Source organism: Mauremys mutica, chromosome 9 (genome assembly GCF_020497125.1).
Source record: "Mauremys mutica isolate MM-2020 ecotype Southern chromosome 9, ASM2049712v1, whole genome shotgun sequence".
NCBI lineage: Eukaryota > Metazoa > Chordata > Testudines > Geoemydidae > Mauremys > Mauremys mutica.
Window position 1 is genome coordinate 94,783,424 of NC_059080.1, and position 24,286 is coordinate 94,807,709.

Consider the following 24,286-nt stretch of genomic DNA (forward strand, 5'->3'; position numbering starts at 1 on the left):
AAGACCTCTACCACTCCAGCTTAAAGAGATTCTGTATGTCTGTAGGAATGCAATTACAGATTCCTTACAATACCAGATGACATATTTCCATATTGGACAAATGATCATTTCTTGTTCAGCTTAGGATGGGGGATAGTAAAGAGATATTTGCCTAGTTGTTAAAGCAGGAGACTGGCATCAAGAGCTTGGGCTCTGTTCCCAACCTTTCTACTGACTAGCTGTGTGACTTTGGGCAAGTCACTTACAATCCTCAATCTTTCTGTTTGGGAAATAAGGAAAATATTTACCTCCCTTTGTAAACAACACTTTTAGATCCCACATAAAAGACACTATATAAAAGTGATTTAAAAAATGATGGCCGAGAAATTAATTTATTAATGCTGTACTCAAAGACAGGGAACCTACTAGCTGATTTTTGAAACGTTTAAGAGAGGAAAATTGTAAACTGACCACAGTTCACCCAGATATTTTGGAAAACATCTTAATGTATTGTGTTTCTATTTTCCATTTACTGTTAAGAACATGAAAGGTAATGTTTTGAAAATACACGGTAACTACCTTACACTTTGCCGTTCCTGCTCCACAAATCTTATCTGTGATTCAATCATTGCCTTGTGAACCTTAATTTCTTCAGTTCTTTCTTCCATAGCTGTATTTAACTGTAGCTTTCGTTTTTCCAGTGAGAGAACTTGCTCTGCCTTGTTGTACAATGTATCTCGAAGACGTTTCAATTCCAATTTTAAGAGGTTATCTTCAATCATCAAATCCTATCAAATGCCAAAAAAGAGAAATAATACAAAATTAAAAGGTAGGTATGCTTTTCAACTTGATTTATTTTTAAACTGACACATTTTTAGAAATGCCAGTTTTCTGTAAAGTACTCTTTAAGCAGTATTTCTGTATCACAATAACCAGAACTGAGCCTTAGGTTATTGTCTTATGCTGTAGTCTCAGCAGAGCCTTCACCACCCAGAGTTCTCTTGGGGACAGGGAAAAGGATAGGGAAGTGCTTGTTGCAAAGCTCCCGCTGCACCTTTTCAAGTGCTTCAGGGGCTTTTGCATCTCTCCCTTGTGTCTCACAGCAAAAGGAAGAATAGGACTTTTACAAAAATCGGTTCTAATTAAGAAATCAAAATGGATAGCTGTGGAGAGCCTACATTACCAAACTCATACTCCCAAGGTTGTGCTGATGAGCGTTGCTGGGAGGAAGAAAAAGCAAACACAAAAAAAAGTCTTAGTTTCAGACTTTAGAACATAAGAAAAACAAAAAAAATTTTGCAAAAAGGATGAAAGTGGAAGGGAAACCAATTATGATGTGTACTTGGTGCATCCTACTTGTTGTTATATGATATTTAAATTAGTGAGCCAGAACATCCCATCAGTCTCAAAGTTGGAGGGTGAACATGTGGGTTTGGGGCATGCTAGCCAAAGAGTATTAGCTCCTCCTTTTCCCTCGCCATGTAAGTCCCTCTGTAGGGTTACCTTGGAGCTGTGGCTCCACCAGGCTTTGGAGACTGGATAGAAGGAACAATTGGGGTTCATCTGCTCTTCACAACATTATCCCTTGCCAATTCCATGGATATGCTATCCGTAATTAATGCTACTTTCAGATTAATGATTTCTTAAAGAAACATCAGTAATATGCCTCTGGCAGCAAAGCACTCTCCAAATGGATATTGCTTCATAAATGCAAGGGACTTAATCAATGGTAACTGAACTCTCAATGAAGCCCTACGACTTGAGGTGAAAAGAGGCTACAGTTCCTCTACACCCTCCCCAGACACTATCAGCTAATGGGACAATAGCCATGAAACTGTCCTTCATTTAAAGATCTGGGTCTTACAGGGAGGCTGAAAGACCAGGAAACTCCAGAGGGTTTCCCTCTGGGAGGAGATGACCCTGCACAAAAGAAAGTAGAAAAGACCCCCCCGAACTATTAATTAAGAATCAGAGGGGTAGCTGTGTTAGTCTGGATCTGTAAAAGCAGCAAAGAGTCTTGTGGCACCTTATAGACTAACAGACCAAAATGTCTGTTAGTCTATAAGGTGCCACAAGACTCTTTGCTGCTATTAATTAAGAGTGTTTAGGTGGTTTATTCTTAAAAAACAAAACAAAATTAAAAACCTCATACTTTCCATTAGTAAAAAGCCACAAACTATCATCATACCTGCTTAAGAGCTTTGGTTTTTTTTAACTCTTTATCTGATTTGTCATTGAAAAGGTTTAGTTCATCTATTCTGATCATCAGACCAGTCATTTCTTCTCCTGTCTTATCCATTGCTCTCTTGATAAAATGGACATCACTCTGTTAGAAAATAAATAGCTTTCAGTTCATTACACTGGAAACAGATTACACCAAATATTAGCAATTAATTTAAAATTACAGATTATAAACTCTTTCAGACAGGGACGCTCTCTGTTATATTTTTGTATGGTCTGTACAGTGCCTAGCACAATGGGTTCTTTTCCATGGTGCTACTGAAATATTTTAGGCGGGGTGCAAGCAACCCTTTTATGACACCAATACACAACCTTCATATTCATGCAGTCATAGATTTTAAGGTCAGGAGGGACCATTATGATCATCTAGTCTTTCCTCCTACATAACACAGGCCATAGAATTTCACTGTATCTACCCCAGCAATTTATGGTTGAACTACATAGAGCATTTCTTTTATAAAGACATCCAATTTTGGGTAAGACTCCCAAGTGATGGAGAATTTACCACATCCCTTGGATAAAGATTTCAATGTTTAATTACACTAGTTGTTCAAAATGTGCATCTTATTTCCAGTTTGAACTTTGAGGACTTCAACTTCCAGCCATTAGATATTATTGTGTCTTTGTCTACTAGACTAAAGAGCCCACTAGCATCAAATATCTTCTCCGTATATAGGTAATTATAGACCACAATCAAGTTCTCTCTTAAGCTTCTCGTTGATAAACTACTCATGATATGCTCCAATGCTTCATTTAAAATTAGACTTTTCTTACTTAGAAGAGCAAGTCTTCATAGTTTGAAAATTGTTTAAAAAGAAACAAAATAAAGGCCAAAATTTGGGGGGTAACCTGGGGGTGAGAGGAGAAGCTATACATATTTACACAAAAAACCACAAATATTGGTGCGTCAAACTCATGATGGGCTGATGTAGAAACAAGTTAGGTGCATTTATACATTTCACTGTAACTGTGCTTGCAAGTAAAGTAACTTGCATATGCATATTGGGTGACTTGTAATATATAAGATCTCCTAGAGCAGTGGTTCCCAAACTTCTTCCGCCACTTGTGCAGGGAAAGCCCCTGGCGGGCCGGGCCGGTTTGTTTACCTGCCGCAGGTTCAGCCGATCGTGGCTCCCAGTGGCCACGGTTTGCTGCTCCAGGCTAATGGGAGCTGCTGGAAGCGGCAGGGACGTGGCAGGTAAACAAACCGGCCTGGCCAGCCAGGGGCTTTCCCTGCACAAGTGGCGGAACAGGTTTGGGAGCCACTGTCCTAGATGAACATTTTAAAAAACAGAAAAAAGTTGCTTGTACAAGAACTGGGTCAACCTTTGGGCCTGTGAACTTGAACATTTTTCCCTTTAAACAATTAAAAACTTTAATCCTAATTGGACAGAAACAATGCAATTATACTGTAATACATAAGTGCTAGTGTCAATGGAACTCAATATTATCATAGAATAATAGTCTCTTACTGATGCCTTATTGTGAAGAAAAATTTGAAAAGTTTCATTTTTAGCGTTGATTACTTAAAAATAAAGTAGATTTAAAGCAAGTTAAGTTTGTGCTCAACACAACCCAAATCCTCCTTCATGCCATAAGAACGGCCATGCTGGGTCAGACCAAAAGGTCCATCTAGCCCAGAATATGGCAAGAAACTTCAGTCATCCAGTAGCTATGCATTTCCCACAAGGTACATCAGAGGAGTGTGATGTGAGGTCATATGTGTAACTTACATGAAGTTCACACATCCTAGTACCAGATTAATGAATAAAGAAGAAATCTCCCTAAACTAATTTGTTAGGATTTCTAAAATTTATATCAGCAAAGATGATATTGTAAGTAAGTTACCTGAAGTTTCTTGTGCTGGGCATGTAAAAGATTATATGCATCTTTCTTTTCTTCTAAGGTCTTTGTAAGTTCAGCAACTTTTGCTTCCAGAACTTGCCTTTCATCTGTATTAATATCCCCTTGTAACCGTGACAGTCGTCGTTCCACTTGCTGAATATAAAAATCCTGTTAAAATTATATTTAAAAAATAAATTGAGAGACTGAGATAAATAATTATTGCTCTTTCTATAATGCTAAATCATTGCATATAAACGTTGGAACTAAATTTTGGCTTTAGGACAGTTGCCTAATTAAGCTATTGTTATTTTACAATAATATATGGCCTATAGCCTTCTCATTTTAATGTGAAACATTAACAAAATACTCAAATGACTGGTGTGTGATGATGGATCATAATTAATCTCCTAAAAGTGTAACAAAGCACACACTGCACAGATAGGGAGTCAGCTATAGGGAGGCTTACAGCAGTGTTGCAATCTTGCCTTACCAGTGGAAACTGATATAAAGGGGCAAATTTTCAAAGTAGTGCATAGGAGATATGCACATAAATCCCATTAGCAAATAACAGGATTTGGGCATGTACCTCTCTTGTATCACTTCAAAAATTTACCCCGAAGCATCAGTAGTTCAGAGGAGTCAAAGTGAAGAATTGATTTGGGAAATTAAAGTGGAGAACGGAAGATACAAAAAATAATTCATGTACACACACTCAATTTCATTCACACACCTGGGGAGATGGAACTGCAGAACTCATCACAAGCACTGATCATTTCAGAAACTGCATTTTCTAAGCAGTTAAAGAGAGAAAAAACCCAAACAAGCTATTCATATTTTAGCCCCAAAGAATGATCACAAAGGAAATTGAGGGCTTGTTAATACTTTTACCTGATTATACATGATTTCCTGTTGCTTTAAGGTGTCTGCATCAAGTGTGCGTAAACGACTGTTAAGGTTTTTAAGTGATGCTCGGGTTCCCTCGATTTCTGCAATAATAGATTTCTCCTTCTCCCTCTGTATCTGTAACTCCTGAGTTTTCTTGAAGTGGAGTTCTTTCAACTGGTTCATTTGTGTTTCTTTTTCCTGATGACAAATTACTCATTAAACACTCAAAAAATCAGTTTTGAGTAATGCCTTGCAGAAACACACATTTGTCTTTATCATTCATAGAAAAAAATGATACATATAAAATATTCTACATATGAGAACAGGAGTACTTATGACACCTTAGAGACTAACAAATTTACCAAGTACTCCTGTTCTTTTTGCGGATACAGACTAACACGGCTGCTACTCTGAAATCTACATATGAGGTATTGGAAGCATGAAATTTTAGTATCAGAAGTTTCAGAAACTGTTTGCTGGTTTAAAAAGTCTTTGACTTTGGAGGATAAAAATGTGTCCTTAAAGTTTTGTCCTTTCAAAAGTACTAGAGTGCACTTTTGAGAGACTTTTGTCCCTTTTAGTCTCTTCTCCATTTCAGCAAACTATAAATTCTCGCCTCTTTCCAGTCTTACCCCTCATTGCCTTCCAATATACACCTGTAAAATAGGGTTACTTTTTTGTACTGATTTCTTACAAATGACTTACAATATGTTTTTTCAAGATTGTTTAACAATCAAAATTTATAGCAGAATGTGTATATAATATAGTTTTGTTTTAAAATATATTCATACATTTTAAAATCACTTCATTCTTTTCCTACCTGCCAGGACCTAAGATGAGGTTTCTATGCTACAGTTGATACCATTAGCACCTGAAGCAATGTAGGCAATTCAGCTCCTTGCTCTGTTTCAGGTGTTAGAGATGTCATCAACTGTAGTGAGATAGAATCTTGAACTCTAATTATGACAGGTAAAAAACATTAATATGGCCTGAAATGTATTAGAAATATATGTACAAAAATTCTTAAGATTTTCAATCAGTAACAAAATAATATGCTTAACTGTTAAAAAAAAACAAAACAAAGGATTTCTACTTGCTAAGACCAGAATTCAACATTTTGCTTTTCTCCCACCGTTGTTAATAACATTGAGAGATGACTTGAAGGCAGGTGGGTTGAAAGGGAAAGTTTTATTTTTGGAATAAGTGTTGAAGGAGAATTATGGAAGCCTGAACTCAGGAACTTGGGGGCAAGTATGGACTTGATCCAAAGCCTACTAAAGTCAATGGGAAATGGCTTTTGGATCAGACCCTAAGAGAGGAAATTATTTTTGTAAATGTTTTTAATACGTATTTATTTTTAATTTCTGTGACCACCTCTGTGTCCAGTTAGGGCCAATTTTTTGAACTAATGAAAACAATGGCAAAACTGTCAACTCAAATAGGATCAGAATTTGGGACTTAGTCATTAAGGTCTTAAGCAGTTTTTGTATTTTTAATGTATTTAAAAACATTTTCTTCCTTTTAAAAAGAGGTCCCCCAAAATAGATATGGACATTAGATAAGAATCAGTCCCCTTGCTGCAGAGTCCAGGAGACATCAGGAAACTGAAGCACAAGCAACAAATGGGATTTTGTCTGTATTGTTCTCAGTAAATATCTTTTCACAGTAAATTAATAGATGTGGCAAATAGACATGCATGCCTAATGTTGATGGAAAGCATGCTTCTGACTAATACATTACAGACATTGTTCAAGAACAGTTCATCTTATTTAAAATATTACCCCGAGGCTGTAGAGCTGCCAAGCTCAGTGTCGGCTTGGGTTATCCGCCACGTATGAAAGTAAAGAAACCCTGCTAATGGCTTAGCCACCCTAGTAACAGATTTACGAGGCAGCAAATGCAGTTTTCAATTTACAGAAATGTTATATCATTCCAGCTAGTTTTCAGATTTTCTGCAGGATTTAATATCTTTTTTTAATAGCAAACCCTATTTTTTAAAATCGATGTATATAGCTAAGGCTCATTTTCTCTAAACTGTGTATTAATATTCAAAGTGCAATTTAATGTACATATTAACTTTATAACACAACAGCGAAGTTTATGAAATAAGTCCCAAATCCTACCATGAGAGCAGCATTTCACATAGCTATTGCTTGAAAAATACGACAGGGTTTGGGAAAAATACGTGGCAGAAACAAAATATGGTATGTGATGGTGTGCATGACTGTAGTTTTTGTTGTCACTTGTTTGAGAACACCTGTTCTGACACTTGTGTAATGAGGTCATCTTACAACTTTAGAGCATTCAATACCCTATCATCAAGCAAAATGTCAAAGGTTCATATCAGATCTGTCAGAGGCTAAACATATTTATAAAGAATTATTAACAAATTGGAAAACAGGGAGTTTGGTGTTTTATTTATTTATTTTTAAAATAAAGTATAGGAAAGCTCATCTGCCAGGCTGATGGGGATCCAAGGACCTGAAAACCCTAGACTCCCAGAGTATCCAGGCTCACAGTTCCTCAGCAGCCCAAGCTTCTAGAGTCCCTGGCTCCCAGTAGATGTGGCTAGAGAATGGTAATTCCATTTTGTGTAGAAATGTGAATTTTTTGGTTTTCATTCTGACTTGGAACAAAATCAGATTTCAAAATCTTAAAATCCTCTGTGAAATGGAATTAATATTCTCTGCCCATTTCTAGTTATAGCTCCTTAAAATTTAGCCACAAATCTGGGATTAAATGACCTTTGTCTAGAAATTCTATCGGATGTTTAATAACCACAAGTGGTCAAGATCTAGGTTACATCTCATCTGAAAGATGGCAGTTCCACTTGACAGTGCCCCCTCAATACCATGCCTTGATTCAGTACCAATTCAGAGGGAAGAATGCCACCTACCAAATCCACATACCACTACGCACAACACCAAGGCTTTCCCTAGGGATCTCCTATCCAAGTACTGAGCCAACTGAATCCTGTGCACTTTAATGTTTGAGGGGGAATGGATGCAGGCCATATTAATTAATAAATAAATTCCATTTTAATCCATATGTAAATGCTTGTCGCAAATACAACCTGTAAAGTCTACAGTGGCAGATATTGTCAAAAAGGTTTTACTTTAACAATTTTCTCCTCTTCTTTTAGTATTTCTTCCATCCTGAAAGCTTTTTCTTCTAAACTCAATGTCTTCTCAGTCACAAACTTTAGTTTATTTGAAAGATTCACATTCTGGTCTTTAACATGGCTTAGCCTGCACAAAGTTACAAGGCACAATGGGTTAAAATGAAGGGTACACACAAAACACTGCAAAAACTGTTTAGAGCAGTTGATTGAGAAGTAAATCTAATAAAGCAATTCATTATATTCATCTAAAGGCATGTAACCGTGTAGAGTCCTTAGGTCCATCTCAGACAACTGTTATGGACACTGTCTGTTATCACAATTTCATAAATTAAATAAAAAATAAGATGACAACCAGGGCCCACACAGATTTTTTTTCCCCTTCCACTGAGATGAGACTCACAGGGAGTATTTCAAGGCTATATTGTCCAAAGAGTAACTAGGACAGTCTAGCTGTGTCACAAAATATCCTGCTAGCTGACTACTTAAGTATCCAACATTATTTAAGGTTCCATATTTAAGGTATGAATAACTTGATCAAAGATCTGATTGTTACAGAATGTTATAAACTTTTTCTAAAAGTTTATCTTTCTTACCTGACATATTTTTCCTGGATTTCTTTCTTCAGATTGGCCATTTCTGTTCTCAGAGATTCTAAATCAGAAGCAGTTCTGTCCACAGTGGCTTTTAAAGTATCCAGCTAATAATTAAATAAATAAGCAAAAGGGATCATTTACTCTATTTTGTAGTGTGGAACATTTTAGTACATTTATAAACAATTAATTTTCAGAAATCTCACTTACTATTAAGCATTACCAACACCAGAAACTGGGATAATACTTTCTCTTGTAAGTATATAAATATTAACAATCTGCCACCGGTGCCCCATAAAAAATATCAAAAGATTTGCTAGTGTTGCTAACAAACCTGTATTTCTACAATGCAAAGATTATTCTAGATAGTTTTAAAATGTTTTCTCTAAATGAAGAAAAAAAATGGTCCAGATTGCCAATTTGTGTAAATTGGCAAAATCAGACTGATGTACACCAGGTGAGAATCTGACCCTATACATTTTTAATTAATTAATTATCAAGAAGAAAGAACGGGACCAGATCCTGAAACTGCATCTGTGTGAGCAAACCCTTGTGCTTATGGGGAGTCCCAATGACTTCAATGAGGCTCCATATGGGCACTGGCAATGGTGTGAATCCAACGACAGTGCTGGCCCAAACTTTGCTGATTGCACAACATTATTTTGGTTAAGCTGAGGGAGGATTGTGAGGTACAAGGACACACAGACACTTCATAAAAAGTAAACAAGTTTTAAGATGTATAAAGGGAAATATTTTTATGCCACACAAAATTAATCTGTGGAACTTTTTTCAGCAAGATATAATTGAAGTAAATAGTTCAACAAGGGAGTAATACTTAGCATTTTATACATTCCAACGTCTTTACAAATGTTAGCTATTTAATCCTCAAAATACACCTTAGAAGGAGGAGTGCAGGTATTGTTCCCATTTTTACAGATGTACCAACCAACCCAGTACCCCATATTGCCTCTTTATTGGGTAGCTTTATCAAAATGAATAGTCTCTACAGTTATTTTAATTAGGACAAAATTACAAGGGCTGTCAGCCCTCATTCTTCAGAGCATAAGATGGTGATCATCTGAAGAAGTGAAGAATTTTTTTTCCCCATCATGTTACAGTACTACAAAATTAGATGCATAATATGTGTGGTAAAGATGGGGAAAAACTAAGTGATTGGGCAACAAAATGGCAAATTAAATTTAATGTAGATAAATGTAAAGTAATGCACATTGGGAAAAATAACCCTAACTATACATACAATATGATGGGGGCTAATGTAGCTACAACTAATCAAGAAAGATATCTTGGCGTCATCGTGGATAGTTCTCTGAAGACGTCCACGCAGTGTACAGCGGCAGTCAAAAAAGCAAACAGGATGTTAAGAATCATTAAAAAAGGGATAAAGAATAAGATGGAGAATATCTTATTGCCCTTATGTAAATCCACGGTACGCTCACATCTTGAATACTGCATACAGATGTGGTCTCCTCATCTCAAAAAAGATATACTGGCATTAGAAAAGGTTCAGAGAAGGGCAACTAAAATGATTAGGGGTTTGGAACGGGTCCCATATGAGGAGAGATTAAAGAGGCTAGGACTTTTCAGCTTGGAAAAGAGGAGACAAAGGGGGGATATGATAGAGGTATATAAAATCATGAATGGTGTGGAGAAAATGAATAAGGAAAAGTTATTTGCTTGTTCCCATAATATAAGAACTAGGGGCCACCAAATGAAATTAATGGACAGCAGGTTTAAAACAAATAAAAGGAAGTTCTTCTTCACACAGCCCACAGTCAACCTGTGGAACTCCTTACCTGAGGAGGTTGTGAAGGCTAGGACTATAACAGGGTTTAAAAGAGAACTAGATAAATTCATGGAGGTTAAGTCAATTAATGGCTGTTAGCCAGGATGGGTAAGGAATGGTGTCCCTAGCCTCTGTTTGTCAGAGGGTGGAGCTGGATGGCAGGAGAGAGAGCACTTGATCATTACCTGTTAGGTTCACTCCCTCTGGGACACCTGGCATTGGTCACTGTCGGTAGACAGGATATTGGGCTGGATGGACCTTTGGTCTGACCCAGTTTGGCCATTCTTATGTTCTTATTATACCTTCCTCTGAAGCATCTAGTAGTCACTGTCAGAGGCTGGATACTGTTTAAGGGAAACAATTCAGCCTGCCATTGGAAGGCAACACAGTAATACAAGACACTCCTTTTCTCAGTGGCTAAATGCTTCCTCCTCTGCAGCATTACCAGCCAAAGACCAAGCTCAGGATTCAAACGCCAATGCCCAGCACTGCATTGGCAATTGCAGACATTTTGTTACAACATAAAGGTTGTACCAGAAAATGAAAGAGAGTTCACCATATATTTCTGCATTTTTGTTGTCACATTCATTTCATTAATTAAAAGTTAGGGTTTTTTTATTTTTTACTTTTGCCTGAAGCATTTAGTCGCTATTACCTCATCCTGGAGTTGAACTCTATAAGCATCTTGGTTTTGGTAATCTAATCTGAGTTTGGCAGCTTGCCGGTCAGCAACGGAAATTCTCTTTTCATACTCCACGTTGTTCCCGGTCTCGTTTGCCAAAAAGCGAATCTTCTCTTTAATCACATCTTCTTTCTTTCGGATCTCCTGTCTTACCTGGGCTAATAACTAGCAGAATAAACAAACATTTGAAGTGTTTTAAATAATGCAACAAGCATTGCTGTAAGACTGTTACTCTTTGTTTTTGGCTATTGCTTTACCTTAAAAATGATTAATAGTAAAAAGAAACAAATCAAAATATACTTTAATGCAATAGTATGTGGCAACCTAGGTATTGCACCACCATGATATAATTACCTTTGATATGTGACTCACTGAACTCATATAGAGCAACATAAAATACTGCAAATATTTTGGATAGGCAACTTCTATTCCAGTTATCTCTCTCAGTATTAAAAATCACCAATATGGCACTGTACATACAAACTTACATAGAACAGTGACATGCTCAGAGTGACAGGAAAGGAAGAGGCTACAGGCATAAACAGCATTTGAATAGACCGGAACAGGGGAGAGAGCATAGAGGAGGTTACAATAATAGTAATAATTAATAGCCATGACAAATGATGACCAAGGTGTGTGTGAGGGTTTTAGCACTGCAGATTTTAGGAAATGGTGGATTTTGTTATTCTTAAAGAATAAGTAAAAAGGCTTAGCAAGAACTTAGATATTGGTTAAACAATAGAGTACAACAATTAATTTCCTGTTCTTTGAAAAGTGATGGCGAAAAAATGGCACCATCTCTCTTAGCTGATTCGGTCCCTATATTAAGGATCATAACTGCTTATTTTAATCACAAAAAATAAATCAACAGGACTAATTGCAGAGTATGTGAGAAAAGGTAGCAGAATCTGGCCACTAGCAATTATGTGGCCTACAGTACTAAAGAGCTCAAGTTATTCCAGCTAAGTTTCTACATTAACTCACATTCTAAATGATTTCTTCTGATTTTTCTCACTCTTTATTATATTGTTTACTGTTAATATAATAAGAATAAATTCAAAACACTTTTTCCCACTGAGCTCCCTAACCCAAATGTGAACAACACACAAAGCTGAAACTCCCCTGTTTTTCAGGGCTATTTCATACTAGCAAAAGCTAAGATTTAGTACAGAGTCTTCTTTCAGACATATGACACTTTTTCCAAAATCTGAAACTATCATAGGAGGCTTCTGAAACTTTATAAAAATTCCACTTTGCTACACATGTTTATTTCTGCACAGATTTCAAATTCTGTACATATAAAACAAAGCAGAATGTGCATTACTTAACCCCCTTCCATTATAACTTTTTTTTTCTAGCACAGAAACATAAACCTTGAGGCTCTAAGACACCGAGAAAGGTGACAAATAGAAGCGAGCATTAACTTGTAAAATGTAATAAAAACAACACTTTGAAAGGCTTTGTAAAAAATGCTACTGTTGATTCATGTTTGTAGCAAGTACATAGGGCTAAATTCTGACCTTAGATAAGCACTAACTCCAACTGACCTTTATAGGGGCCATTTATGCACATGAGGGCAGAAATCTTATCTGTCAGAAATCTAAAAATTAATTCACCTATTTTCCCTTTGAATCATGTCCCAGACCTGCAACCCCCCCGCCACCCTTTGCAGACCACTATCCTTTTCTAAGAGGAACGGGTAGAAGTCTACCTGCTCTTAGTGCTGTTAAGACAAGACAGAGGGATCATTATCAGAAGTTGCAAGGTGCTCCAGCTCTTGATGGAAGAGAGAACGTGAGACTGGAACTGAAAATTAAACCTGAGATTCCTGTATGGTAGTGCAGAAGAGTATCACTTAAGTTGAGAGGGACTTTACTTAACTTAACAGACACCCCTTTAAAACTAAGAATATTTATCAAAATGATGTGATGCAATGCAGTGCAACTGCACAGGTAATCTTCTGTAATATATCTTTAAGTTTGAAACAGCTGAGTGAAATGGAAAGCGGAGCAATGCAGAAAGGAATATGATAAGGCCCATTATGTTTTTAATGTTCTTCTACTTGAGACAATAGCACAGTTCTCATTATTGGTGCAAGGTTAGGCCCACTATTTATATAAAGCAAACTCTGAATACATGGTTTACCAAAGCACAGTGATCTATTTCTTGATCTCTTTTCTGCATCTGCTCTATTGTACTTTCCCACTGTCTGATGAGCTCTTGCCTTTCATGGTGAACCCTGCGAAAATCTTCAGCTGCCTTATCCAGCTCTATCTGTAAAGAAGTGAAGCCCAATTAGCAATGGTTTCTAATTTTAAGAAGTACTTCAAATATGGAAAATAATCTTCATCTGCTTCATACACAAACCTGAGCACTTATGGTTTCTGTAAGTTCATTGTCAAGAATTTTGCGTTTCTGATTAGCTTCCATAGTCATCTTTTCTACCTGTTGGGTCAGCACCTGAAATGAAATGATTTAAGGACTAACATAGTTAATTAATTATAAATAAATACAAAGCTCTGCTACAGTTAAGTTGGGAGTTAATGAGACATCATCTATGTCATGTGTTTGAAATGCACAAAAAGCTAAGGGACCAATCTTGTAAACCTTTGCTCATGCAAGCAGCCCCTACTCATAGAAATAGTCCTTTAATATCAATGGGACTATTTGGGTAAGCTGAGTTGTCTGTTCATTCAATACAAATGGTAGTAAAATTAGCTTTAATTTGAACAGAGTGCAAAGAACACTTACTTTTTTCCTAAGTGATAAGCTATCTGAGAACCATCTATGAATTTTGAACTAGTTGCTTGATGAGTCTACTTTAGACTTAATATCGGTCTTTCATTTCTCTAGTCAATTTTATTCAAATAGCCTTACTTTATCCTCACTGATATTAAGCAGTTCAGTTCTGGTTTAAACAGGAACATGTAAATTACTTGCACTCATATTTTCAGAGGGTCATATGTCATAGATTTTTAGGATGAACTCCCTATTGAATTCAACATGAAGTTCTGTTTAAAATTTTATCCACAGTGACTACTGGCCATAATTAAATATTTATGTATTTCAGGCTAAACTTCAGTCTTATCCAGCAGAACAAACAAATTCTAATAAGAATTAAATTGTGCATTTTAGCCCTTTATAAAAAAGTCACCTACATAACCTTTAAAAAAGAATTTAAATGAAATTTTATTGGTGTGCTAAATGGAAAACAATCACAGATTAAAAGTGCTGTTGAACAAAATGTCTTGCCTCTCTTTCTCTGTCTCAGTCTACCTAATTTGATGACATGACAAAATCCTTAGATGCTAAAAATGGCCTTATTTTCCTGTTGAAAATATACATATTACAATGAATTTTTTTTTAAAAATGGTATATCTACATACTCTTAATTTCCCATCATCCTGTTGAGCATACTTCTGGATTGTGACTGCATCATTGTCTTTATGAGCTGATTCCTCTAACCAGGCCTCCAGAGCTTGCTGATCCCAGTTCATCTGGCATCTTAAAGCTTCCAGCTTCTGAGTGGCTTTGAATATATTATTCTAGAAAAGTTCGAGAGAAATTAAATTTTAAAAGTTATGTATTATCTTTCGAAGCACAAAATCAAAACAGATAATGCAAGTGAATACCGACATTTATCCTAGTATTAGGAATTTAGTGGTGTCTGAAGACCAGACTGTTGAGTGGATGAATCTTTTTCTATGGCAAATGTCTTCAATTTGAATAATGCCAGTATATGGTCCTGGCATTAAAAGAACCAAGGCACTTAAGTTTCCACAGACCTTAAAAAGCAAAATTGTCTTAAACTGAGGTGAGTGAACCTTTGGCACAAGATGCCCATTCTGTTATCTGGAGTTAATACACGCTTGGTGAGAAACTGATCCAACTCATCACTTAACGCAGTTTTACCCCCAACCCAGAGCCAAATTTGGATACTCTTACTCCATGAGTGATGCCAATTGACTGAGACGGGACTTCCCAACATGACAGGGAATGGCAGAACCTGGCCTGGTAGAGCCAGGAGGAGGATCTGGCCATTTTGAGCACCATAGAGAGTCAACAAAAAGGAAGAAAGCCAACCTGAAGGAATAAAAGTTAGCCTAATGGCTTGAAAAAAAGAAAAGACATAGTAAGCGATTGGTCCTCCAGTTCTTACTAACACAAAACTCTTAACATGTTCCTGAGCAAGGGCTGAAGGACTGGGTCATAAATATTTGTGGGATGTCACAGGCATTAGTGCTCCATCAACAAGTACTATTGTTAAAATTGTTGTCTTATGACTTCATTTGTCTAAGGCAAAAACACTTCTCATTGCAAGAAGAACAGTGATAAACAGAATAGGTTACATATTAGAATATTCCTGAACCTTACTTCTTGACTATTTTTCTTTTCTCTTAAGGAAACCATGTCATTTTCCAGCAGTTGAATCTCTTTTTTGAGTCGTCCAAGCTCTCTCTCAGCAAGGGCTTTAAAGTGCTCTTCGGTTTCAATTTCATTCTCTCTGGCTCTGTAAAGAGACTATAGAATAATATAGTTCATTATTTTGCATGGAATCGTTAAGAGGCATATAACACCCAATATTATTTTAATTATTTCACCAAAATCAGAACTCTACTAAAGATAAAACTGATATAACATGATGAAATTTACATCTAGGGATTTTACAGAACTAAAATAAAAATGCCTATGGAGGCTTTTGAAATTGAGAGTCTGATTTGCACTGGTGTAAATTCAGAGCAACTCCACATACTGGTATTTGGACTTTTAGATATGGAATTAATATAAAAAAAATCAATGACCTGTATCAAATGTTCTCAGATTAGCCTTTCCTATCTAGCGAAGTGATTCAAAAATATTTCGTGCAAGATTCAGAATCTATTATTTCACTGTTCTATAGTTCAGAGCCAAACAACAGTACAGATAATCATATTCAAACTAGTCTCTCTGTCATCATGTAGCTTTCTGTCTGAATCAGGAGGCAAAGCAGCAAAGAGTATTCTATTGTTTTGAGCTGAGATGGATTAGCTGACATAGATATTGCCACATGCCAGCTGGGTGCCTCTTTTTGTCTGGCAAAATTGCTTTAATATATTTTCCCCTATACAATACCCAATCTTTTACCTACTGGAAGTCCTTCTCTTACAGAAGAAGGAGCACATGGTGTTCTTCATCTCGATTGCTAATTAAAACTTGCATCTAGCACATTAAAACTAAGAGGTTGTTCAGCTGCAGGGAAGCCATCTATCAGCCTCTCAGTGCCCTTTCACATAGGTTGTATCAGTATATTCATTATCTGAGTTTCTAATCAGACATCCATTTGAAATCATAGGCTGTGATTTAGTGATTTGGGGGGGGTCTAGCCTGAGACTCCTTAAAGGGGTTCATTTTCAGAAAGTTCTGAGCACCTGCCTGTGAAAATTGGGCCCCTTTAAAGTGTGTGAAGTTGGGTATCCAAAACAGAGGCACCCTAAACCACTAATCATTTGAAAATTTGAGCCTTAACTCTTAGCCACATAACTAGTCGTAGAGTTTAAGGCCTGAAGGGATCACCAGCTCATCTAGTCTAGTATATCACAAGCCACCAACACCACCTCGCACCTGCACACTAAACCCAACAAATCAGGCTCTCTGCAACTCCAGGGGATTCTCCAGCAGTAGGGAATAGAAAATTAATTTTTGCCTCCTGAATGAGAAAGAACCTTCACAGTGGATGATAAAGTGAAATCTCTGTGGAGACTCTATGAGGTTAGTCATATTTTTCATCATATGGATCTCTAAAGAACTGATATAGTCAAAATAAAGTTATGAAGCTGCTAAAAGCCTATCAGGAGGTCCCCGTAAAATATAGTCTGCATTTGGTGACTTTCAACAGATGATCTTCAAATGCTTTAAGAAAGTGGTTAAATAGTACTCATTTTCACAGATGGGGAAATGGAGGCACTAAAGAGTAATGTCTTTCTCCAGATCACGCAGCAAATTGGTGCCAGAGTAGGGAACAAAGTCCAGAAATCTGATTTTGAACTGTCAAGGTAAGTTTACACTACAATTACATATCTCTGTCTGGCCCATGTCAGCTGAGCTGGGCTTGCAGAGCTTGGGCTGCATCTCTGGAAAACTGCAGTATAGACGCTCAGGCTGGAGTTGAGAGCTTTGGGATTCTGTGAGTGGGGAGGGTCCCAGATTTCGGGCTGGAACATCTACACTGCAATTTTACAGCTCTGCAGCCCGAGCCCAACTCAGCTGACAGGGCCAGCTGTGGCCCGCAGACTGGTGTGAAAGCAGTAACTCCATTGATCTGAGTGGAGTTGTTTCTAATTTATAGTGGTTTAAGTGAGGTCAGAGGCAGGCCTCTGGTCTCCTGAGTCCCAGTCCCAGGCTTTAAACAATAGAAAGTTACAGCATTTATTTATACACCATTTTAGAAAAACAACTTTTTTATATCATTAATGGTATCTCATACCAAGGTCTACGCTGGATCCCACTTCGGTCCGAGTGCAATTCAAGCTGTTAATATTGATCTAGAAAATCCTATAGGGTTTGGGTTCTAGCTACTCAGAGACAGCCTCATTTCTTAACACGTGTGGTCACAACAGCTGAGATCCCTAGATTAGATGTATGAGGACATGCATTTATCTGAACATTCGGGCCCATATGTCCTAGACATATGACTCTCAGAGTGCAAAGCAGAGTTCTCTCTCGCCTTATCGTCTTGTTTCACTTTTCAAGTCCAAGAATTAAGTCCCCATTAGCATTTGGCAATTAACCATCCTCTAATCAATACAAACATTTTCCTTTTACAATTTTTTTTTCCAGATTGAAACAGTTTTATTTTTTTCCTGGGTCAGACTTATCTATCTATTGCCTCTGTAAGTCCCCATTGCCAAACTATCCTAAAATCTGTCCCTCCAGGCTTCATTCCATGCACAATCATTATTTATTCATTTTTAATTACCATAAAATAATATTTTTGAGACATGCCTTCATTTGTTTCCTAGGCAAGTACTGGAAGATAAGGCTGGGAGGTCTCTCATCAGTAGTAAAATGTATTCAGACAGATACGAGTACAAACTAGAGAAAAATATCAGACAGAATTCTAAACTGGATAAGGAGGATCTACTAGTTACAACAATTTACCTGTGTAAAGTTGAACTCCTGTCTGACGTTTTTCAAATGTGATGTCATTGCCTCAATACGCTCTTCAAAGTCAGTCAACTGATTTTTTAAGTTTGCCTTTTCTTTCTGCAACTTTTGCAGCTGTAAACAAACAAAATCTACTATATTCAATAAATTATACTATTTAACAAGCAATACTTGCCTGTTTAAATTATATAAACTGTATAATGTAAACCACACAGATATAGACAATATACTTCACTTCTTTGAAAATGAAGAAAGAAAAATAAATATAGTTGGTCTAGATAATAAAAATCTGTTTAAAAATTAATGCTACTTATGCCGTAAAAGATAACCCAATGTGACATGCAATTATGTTTACCATCATTTTTTTATATAGCATCTTTATCCAAATGCATCCCAAGTAACTGATTATACAAAGTATGGCTCTGCTCTTGCAATTGGATCTTCCAGTGTTTAACAATAAGTGCTTAGCAATATTACGCAACAGTTTAAGGCAGGAAACGAAGAAGACCGCATCCAACTGAAATTACCAGGGGCCAGAATGTAGTTACACATGCTGTTGTTCATAGTCATTGTATATAACAGGTGTGTATTAATTTTACAAATTAAAGAAGAGCCTCATCATCCTTCTCTATGCAAGGTGCAAGTCATTTTAACTTGTGCAAAGTGGGTGTGAAACCATTATTTTTCTAATTTTGTAGCACATTACACCCGCTATGCACTGGTGTAAATAACTGCATGAAGTTTAGGGTAATGGTGAATCAAGCCCATGTCCTGAGAGATCAGGAGCTCTGTGCAGGAAGACTAATAGGACACTGTGAGATTATAAGAATGTCCCTGCATGTATCAGGACCTCAGTAAAGAACAGGTGAAGATGACAAACACAGGACCAGCCTAGAAGGGGGGAAGGATGAAGAGTTTGTCCAGGACATCACATTAACCCTACCCCTCTTGTGAAAAACGCCTTGGAAGCTTTACCCGTGGGTAGCCCTTGGGATTTATAGGTCAGCTATCAACGGGTGCCTCCAGTAGCACAGCACCATGCTGGCCCATTGGGTCAGTACATAGACTGAAGAGTAGCATTAGCTACATGAGCCGCCGAGGGGAGGGTCTCTGTCCTGGGACAGATGCTCCCCTAGGGAACCCGAGGTGGGGTGTTGGCAGGGCCGGTGCAAGGATGTTTCACCCCCTAGGCAAAAATTCCACCTTGTGCCCTCCCCCCCCCCGCGCCCCTGCCCTGAGGCACCCCCCTTGCGGCAGCTCCCCACCCCCTGCCCTGAGGCATCCCCCCTGCCCCAGCTTACCCCAGCTCTGCGCACGAGCACCCCGAGCACGCCGTGGCTGCTTCACTTCTCCCGCCTCCCAGGCTTGCAGCGCCAATCAGCTTATGCGGCTCGGGGGCGCCTCCCGGGCATGACTGCTTGGGGCGGCCAAAAACCTAGAGCCGCCCCTGTTCGTACCCCAGTGAGGAGGCAAGGGGATGATTCATGTCCCCCCACTTCCCGGGGGGGGAGGGGGAGGGGTTGGTATTCTGCCCCGTCCCCCGTGAGGGGCAGGGGCCATTCATGTCTCCCTCCCGCTGGAGGGGAGGGGGATCCGTGTCCCTCCCTCGCTGGCGAGTCGGGGAGGCTTCCCGGGCGGGGGGGGGCGGGTTCATGCCCCGCTGCTGGTGAGCCGGGGACGGGGGGGCGGTTCGTGTCCCCCTGTCGGGCTGCCGCCTCCCCACTCACTTCCTCTTCCAGCGCCTTGTTCTCCGCGTTGGCCACGGGGACGGCGAACCCATCGTCCCAGTCCAGCTCGGCCAGGACCGAGGCGGAGGAGCCGCTGTCGGTGCCGCCACTGCTCATGCTGGGGCAGTGGGGTCCCTGGCACAGGCTCCGCCGCCAGCTCCCTTAGCAACGGGAAGCCCTTGGTTACGGCCCAAACAGGAAGCCAGCGGCGGGAGGGAACCCGATTTCCGGTCACACACTTTCCCCTTCCCCCGCTCCTCCTCACACGGGCCCACCCCGCTCTCTCCAGCCCCCAAGCCCGCACTACGGGTCCCAATTCACCCCACCCCCTTCCCCCGGGCACCGCCTTAGCCCCCTGTTGCAGGCAGTTCCGTGACTCCCGTGCTGAGGAGGTAGGGATTTGTTGCCTCCTCGTGGGGCCAGGAAGGTTCCTGCGACCCCCCCCTTCCCAAAAGGCATGGGAGGGGTTGTGTTCCCCCCACACTCTCACACAGTGGGGGTTTCATGCTGGAAAGTTGGGGGGGATGCCTCCCATAATGAGACGGGTTTGGTGCCCCCCTGCTAAAAAATCGGAGGGGTTCTTGGCTCCCCCCACTTTGAGGGTCAGAGTCAGTCCCTCATTGGGGTCTTTGCTCTCCCCCAAGCCAGTGCCTTGGTTATGTGGTGGTGGATTGCCTCCCAGTAAGAGAGGGAAAGGGGAAACAAATCCTATTAAATAGGCGCATTTCGGGTTGGCTTGGTGGCTCTTGTGGTGGTAGTGCCCTGGGGTGTGTGTGTGTGTGTGAATGTAACCCACACACCTGCTGAGTGTGGTGTTCCGTCCCCTCTAGTGGCACCAGGACCGCTTAGAGCAGGGATCTGCAACCTTTGGCCCATGGCCCGCCAGGGTAAGCCCCATGGTGGGCCAGGCTGGTTTGTTTACCTGCCACGTTCGCAGGTTCGGCCGATCGCAGCTCCCACTGGCCATGGTTTGACACTCCAGGCCAATGGGGGCTGTGGGAAGCTTCGCAGGTCAAGGGATGTGCTGGCCGCCGCTTCCCACAGCCCCCATTGGCCTGGAGTGTCAAACCGGCCCGCCACGGGCTTACTCTGGTGGGCTGCGTGTCAAAGGTTGCTGATCCCTGACTTAGAGATTAATGAGTCTGCTCTACAGTCTTATCTAGGGGCCAGTTGGCTTTTAGCTCATGCAGCAGAGCAGGGATTCTCAAACTGGGGGTCAGGACCCCTCAGGGGATCATGAGGTTATTACATGGGGGTTTGTGAGCTGTCAGTCTCTACCCCCAAGCCCTGCTTTGCCTCTAGCATTTATAATGGTGTTAAATATATAAAAAAGTGTTTTTAATTTATAAGGGGGGTTGCACTCAGAGGCTTCCTATGTGAAAGGGGTCACCAGTACAAAAGTTAGAGCACTATCTCAGTAGAGGCTCATGCACTAAACTCAAGAGGTCCCAGGTTCAATCTCTACATGAGCAATCCAGGTTGAGCCCCACGACTCTTTGCCCTCCCGGAGCCAGCAGGAGCTGGGGTCCTGCACAGAGGTGGTTTTCAGTTTTGGAGATTAGAATATCGGAGGATGTACCACTGCCTTTTACTAGCTGTAATATCACAGCTATATGTGAATCTGCACGTATATGAGAATCTTCCACGCAACTGGCTGGCTTTCTATAAATCCTACTAATGGAACAGCTAACAGTCTAGGCTGTGCCAGGTCTGGCTGCAGGCCCCCAAACTGGGAGCAGGGAGACACTCTCTCCTGTGTTCTCAGTGATCCCCCTGCGGGCCCTAGGCAGCATGGAAGAGGAAGCTGTCACAGAGTTGGGGCTCTCCAGATTTTGCTCACCTGCCACCTGACAGCAGATGTAGAACTGGGGAGTCTGGAACCCCAGGGAGATGGGACTGGAGATTTTAAAAACAAAACAAAACTCCGTTTTGATTCTTCCATAGGAAATTTCACGTCTGACTTTTTGTTCCAATTTGGAACATTTTTTAAAGGACTGACATGCCAGTTTTCATGCAGCTTTAATTGTGATACAGTCTTTAAGTACATGATCGTGTTCTATTTTTTCCACAGGAGGCCTTCCTCATTCAGTGCACAGGTTAGACCTGCTCTTGGAATCATTCAGGATTGGTTATTGAAGGAGGCTGTTGTTTGTAGCATGTTTGCTCTATTTGTTGCAGAAGTTGAAAGCTGTGAAGTGAATGAGGCAGGGGACTGCAGGAAGAGAAAGGATGGTCTCAAGATGAAGGCAATTGAATGCTCCCCTGGAAAACTGCATTCTATCCCTGCCTCTGCCACAGAGTTCCTATGTGATGCTAGGCAAATCACCTAAACCAAACTTTTCACAGATATTCACTAAATGTGTGTTCCTCATTTTGGGTGCCCAACTTAATACACTAGGGACTGATTTGCAGAAGTGCTGAGTGCTCATACCTGCAACTGAAGTCAATGGGAGCTATGCTTTGAATACTTAAAAGTGTTTTATAATGCTAAGGCATCTCAAATTGTCCTTCTAAAATTAGTGGACATTTTAAACCTTTATCTCTCTGGCCCTCAATTCACTGTCTATAAAATAGGGTGAAATGGAAATTAATTCATTTTTGTGAAACACTCAGATATTATGAGGAAGTTTATAATTCTGTCTTCAGAGTAGGGTTTGAATGGTGTGAGTAAATAGGGGGAGGCACATACTGAACAATGAAAAGAAAACAAGCTATTAAATAGCTGCTCATGAACTGACCACCTTTCATCCTCTGCATTGAATGAGACAGGGCCCCCATGGAAAAAATATTATCTGATCATGTAATTCAAGTGCATATACACAAGGAAGCTGGCACAGGAAATTTTAATTCTGGAATTTCCTAATTTGCGTGACATTGCAACCTTAGTAATGTTCTTTTAACATAGTTTTTGTGTGTGTTCTATTTATATAGTGCCTTAAAAAGATAATATGCTAAATCAGTGCTAAGTATTATTCCATGATATCCATGGAAATTCCATATCTATGGATTTATCTGAGCCCTGATGCTGACTAAATACATCACTATAATAAGCTCTGGAGTGTATGACTGTTTTCTACCTTTGCCTTGTGGAAATATATTCTGTACATGTCTGTCGTGCATTTATACTCAATATATTAATCCAGTAGATGGTGCTGCATGTCTATATATTTTAGTGTTTGTTTTTTTTAACAAGAACTCAGTTGTCAAGCTCCAGTTTAAAATGGAGAGTGTGATTCCTAGTGGAAAAAAACAAACAGAAAATGCTTCCTTGCTGGTAAAAACTATGGGTGCTGTATTAGAGCTTTATGGAAGAAAAAAGAAGTAATTTTGAACAAAATAAGACTATAACTTGACAAACAATTTCCCCAGCTTATTCTCCCTCTGAAATGATTGAATCTTTGGTTACACTGACCACTGTGTTCATTTGTTCAAAATATATAACTGCAAAACCACAGTTATTCAGCTTTGTAAAGATTTCTGGTTTCTATTGTGTCTAATAAAAATCTAGTTTTAGACTTACTGATTTTGATTATGCTCAGTGCATTAAACTGCACATATGCATGAAAATAAAGCTTTTCATGATTGTTTGGCTTCCAATAATGACTATGGAGGTAAATTTGTTACCTGTAAACAGAGAGAAAAAACAAATGCATAGACATTTCTTGAAAAATGTCTGCAGTCTGTATAGATCAGCAGGAAAAACAATATCTTATTTAAAAGGCTGTTGCCTACTTTTAAGGGCATTTAAAATTAAAGCTGGAGATTATTTTAAAACCAGGATTGCAAATCAATAAAAATAAACCGAATGATAATATATTTTACATATGGCTCCTTTCATCTGGTGACCTCAAAATGCTTCACATTACTCAGGGAGGGAAGTATGTTTAGACCTGCTTTACAGATGGGTAAACTGAGGTGGCAGCAAAATGAAAGAACCCAAGAATGGGAAAAAGAGATTAAGGGGATAGCAGTAATGAGAAGAAGAATAGGAGGATATGAGAGTATAAATGCAGGACTGACTCTGCAAAGGTTCTTGCATTGTTATCTGATTTGAGATGAATATAAGTAAATACGAGGGATCAGGAAGAAGTTGTGGTAATTTCTGCTTGCATTAACTAAAAACATTATTTCTTTATTGCACCCTGTAACTCCCTCCTTGGGTAGATAGAAACCGATTGCACCATAAAGTCCAGAATCATTGCAGTATCAATTCTTGAACGTCCATTATTTGCTAGTCAATTAATGAAATCAAATTGGTACCAGCTTTTA

The 24,286-nt window shown here is 39.3% G+C and overlaps 1 protein-coding gene and 2 long non-coding RNA genes across 4 annotated transcripts in view; 2 read left to right on the forward strand and 1 right to left on the reverse strand.

Moving 5' to 3' along the window:
• The window catches only part of CCDC39 (coiled-coil domain containing 39), a 31,841-nt gene extending 11,625 nt beyond the window's left edge, over positions 1 to 20,216 (reverse strand). Inside the window, exons 1-13 of the mRNA XM_045030895.1 lie at positions 20,018 to 20,216; positions 18,285 to 18,404; positions 15,522 to 15,668; positions 14,534 to 14,692; positions 13,515 to 13,607; positions 13,293 to 13,421; positions 11,121 to 11,312; positions 8,665 to 8,768; positions 8,066 to 8,198; positions 4,954 to 5,148; positions 4,069 to 4,233; positions 2,168 to 2,305; positions 559 to 767 (exon numbers count right to left, since the gene is read on the reverse strand). Of these exons, the coding sequence (XP_044886830.1) occupies positions 559 to 767; positions 2,168 to 2,305; positions 4,069 to 4,233; positions 4,954 to 5,148; positions 8,066 to 8,198; positions 8,665 to 8,768; positions 11,121 to 11,312; positions 13,293 to 13,421; positions 13,515 to 13,607; positions 14,534 to 14,692; positions 15,522 to 15,668; positions 18,285 to 18,404; positions 20,018 to 20,134 (1,901 nt within the window). The 5' untranslated portion in view covers positions 20,135 to 20,216. The remainder of the gene's footprint in view (positions 1 to 558; positions 768 to 2,167; positions 2,306 to 4,068; positions 4,234 to 4,953; positions 5,149 to 8,065; positions 8,199 to 8,664; positions 8,769 to 11,120; positions 11,313 to 13,292; positions 13,422 to 13,514; positions 13,608 to 14,533; positions 14,693 to 15,521; positions 15,669 to 18,284; positions 18,405 to 20,017) is intronic.
• LOC123377698 lies at positions 682 to 18,410 on the forward strand. The gene is made up of 3 exons (XR_006582283.1): positions 682 to 808; positions 17,115 to 17,179; positions 18,146 to 18,410. It is a non-coding gene; the product is annotated as an uncharacterized LOC123377698 (long non-coding RNA).
• Positions 20,093 to 24,286, forward strand: part of LOC123377697 — an 81,752-nt gene continuing 77,558 nt past the window's right edge. Inside the window, exon 1 of one of the 2 annotated variants that reach the window (XR_006582281.1) lies at positions 20,093 to 20,409. This is a non-coding gene — a long non-coding RNA (uncharacterized LOC123377697). The remainder of the gene's footprint in view (positions 20,410 to 24,286) is intronic. The other variant, XR_006582282.1, reaches the window with a different exon arrangement.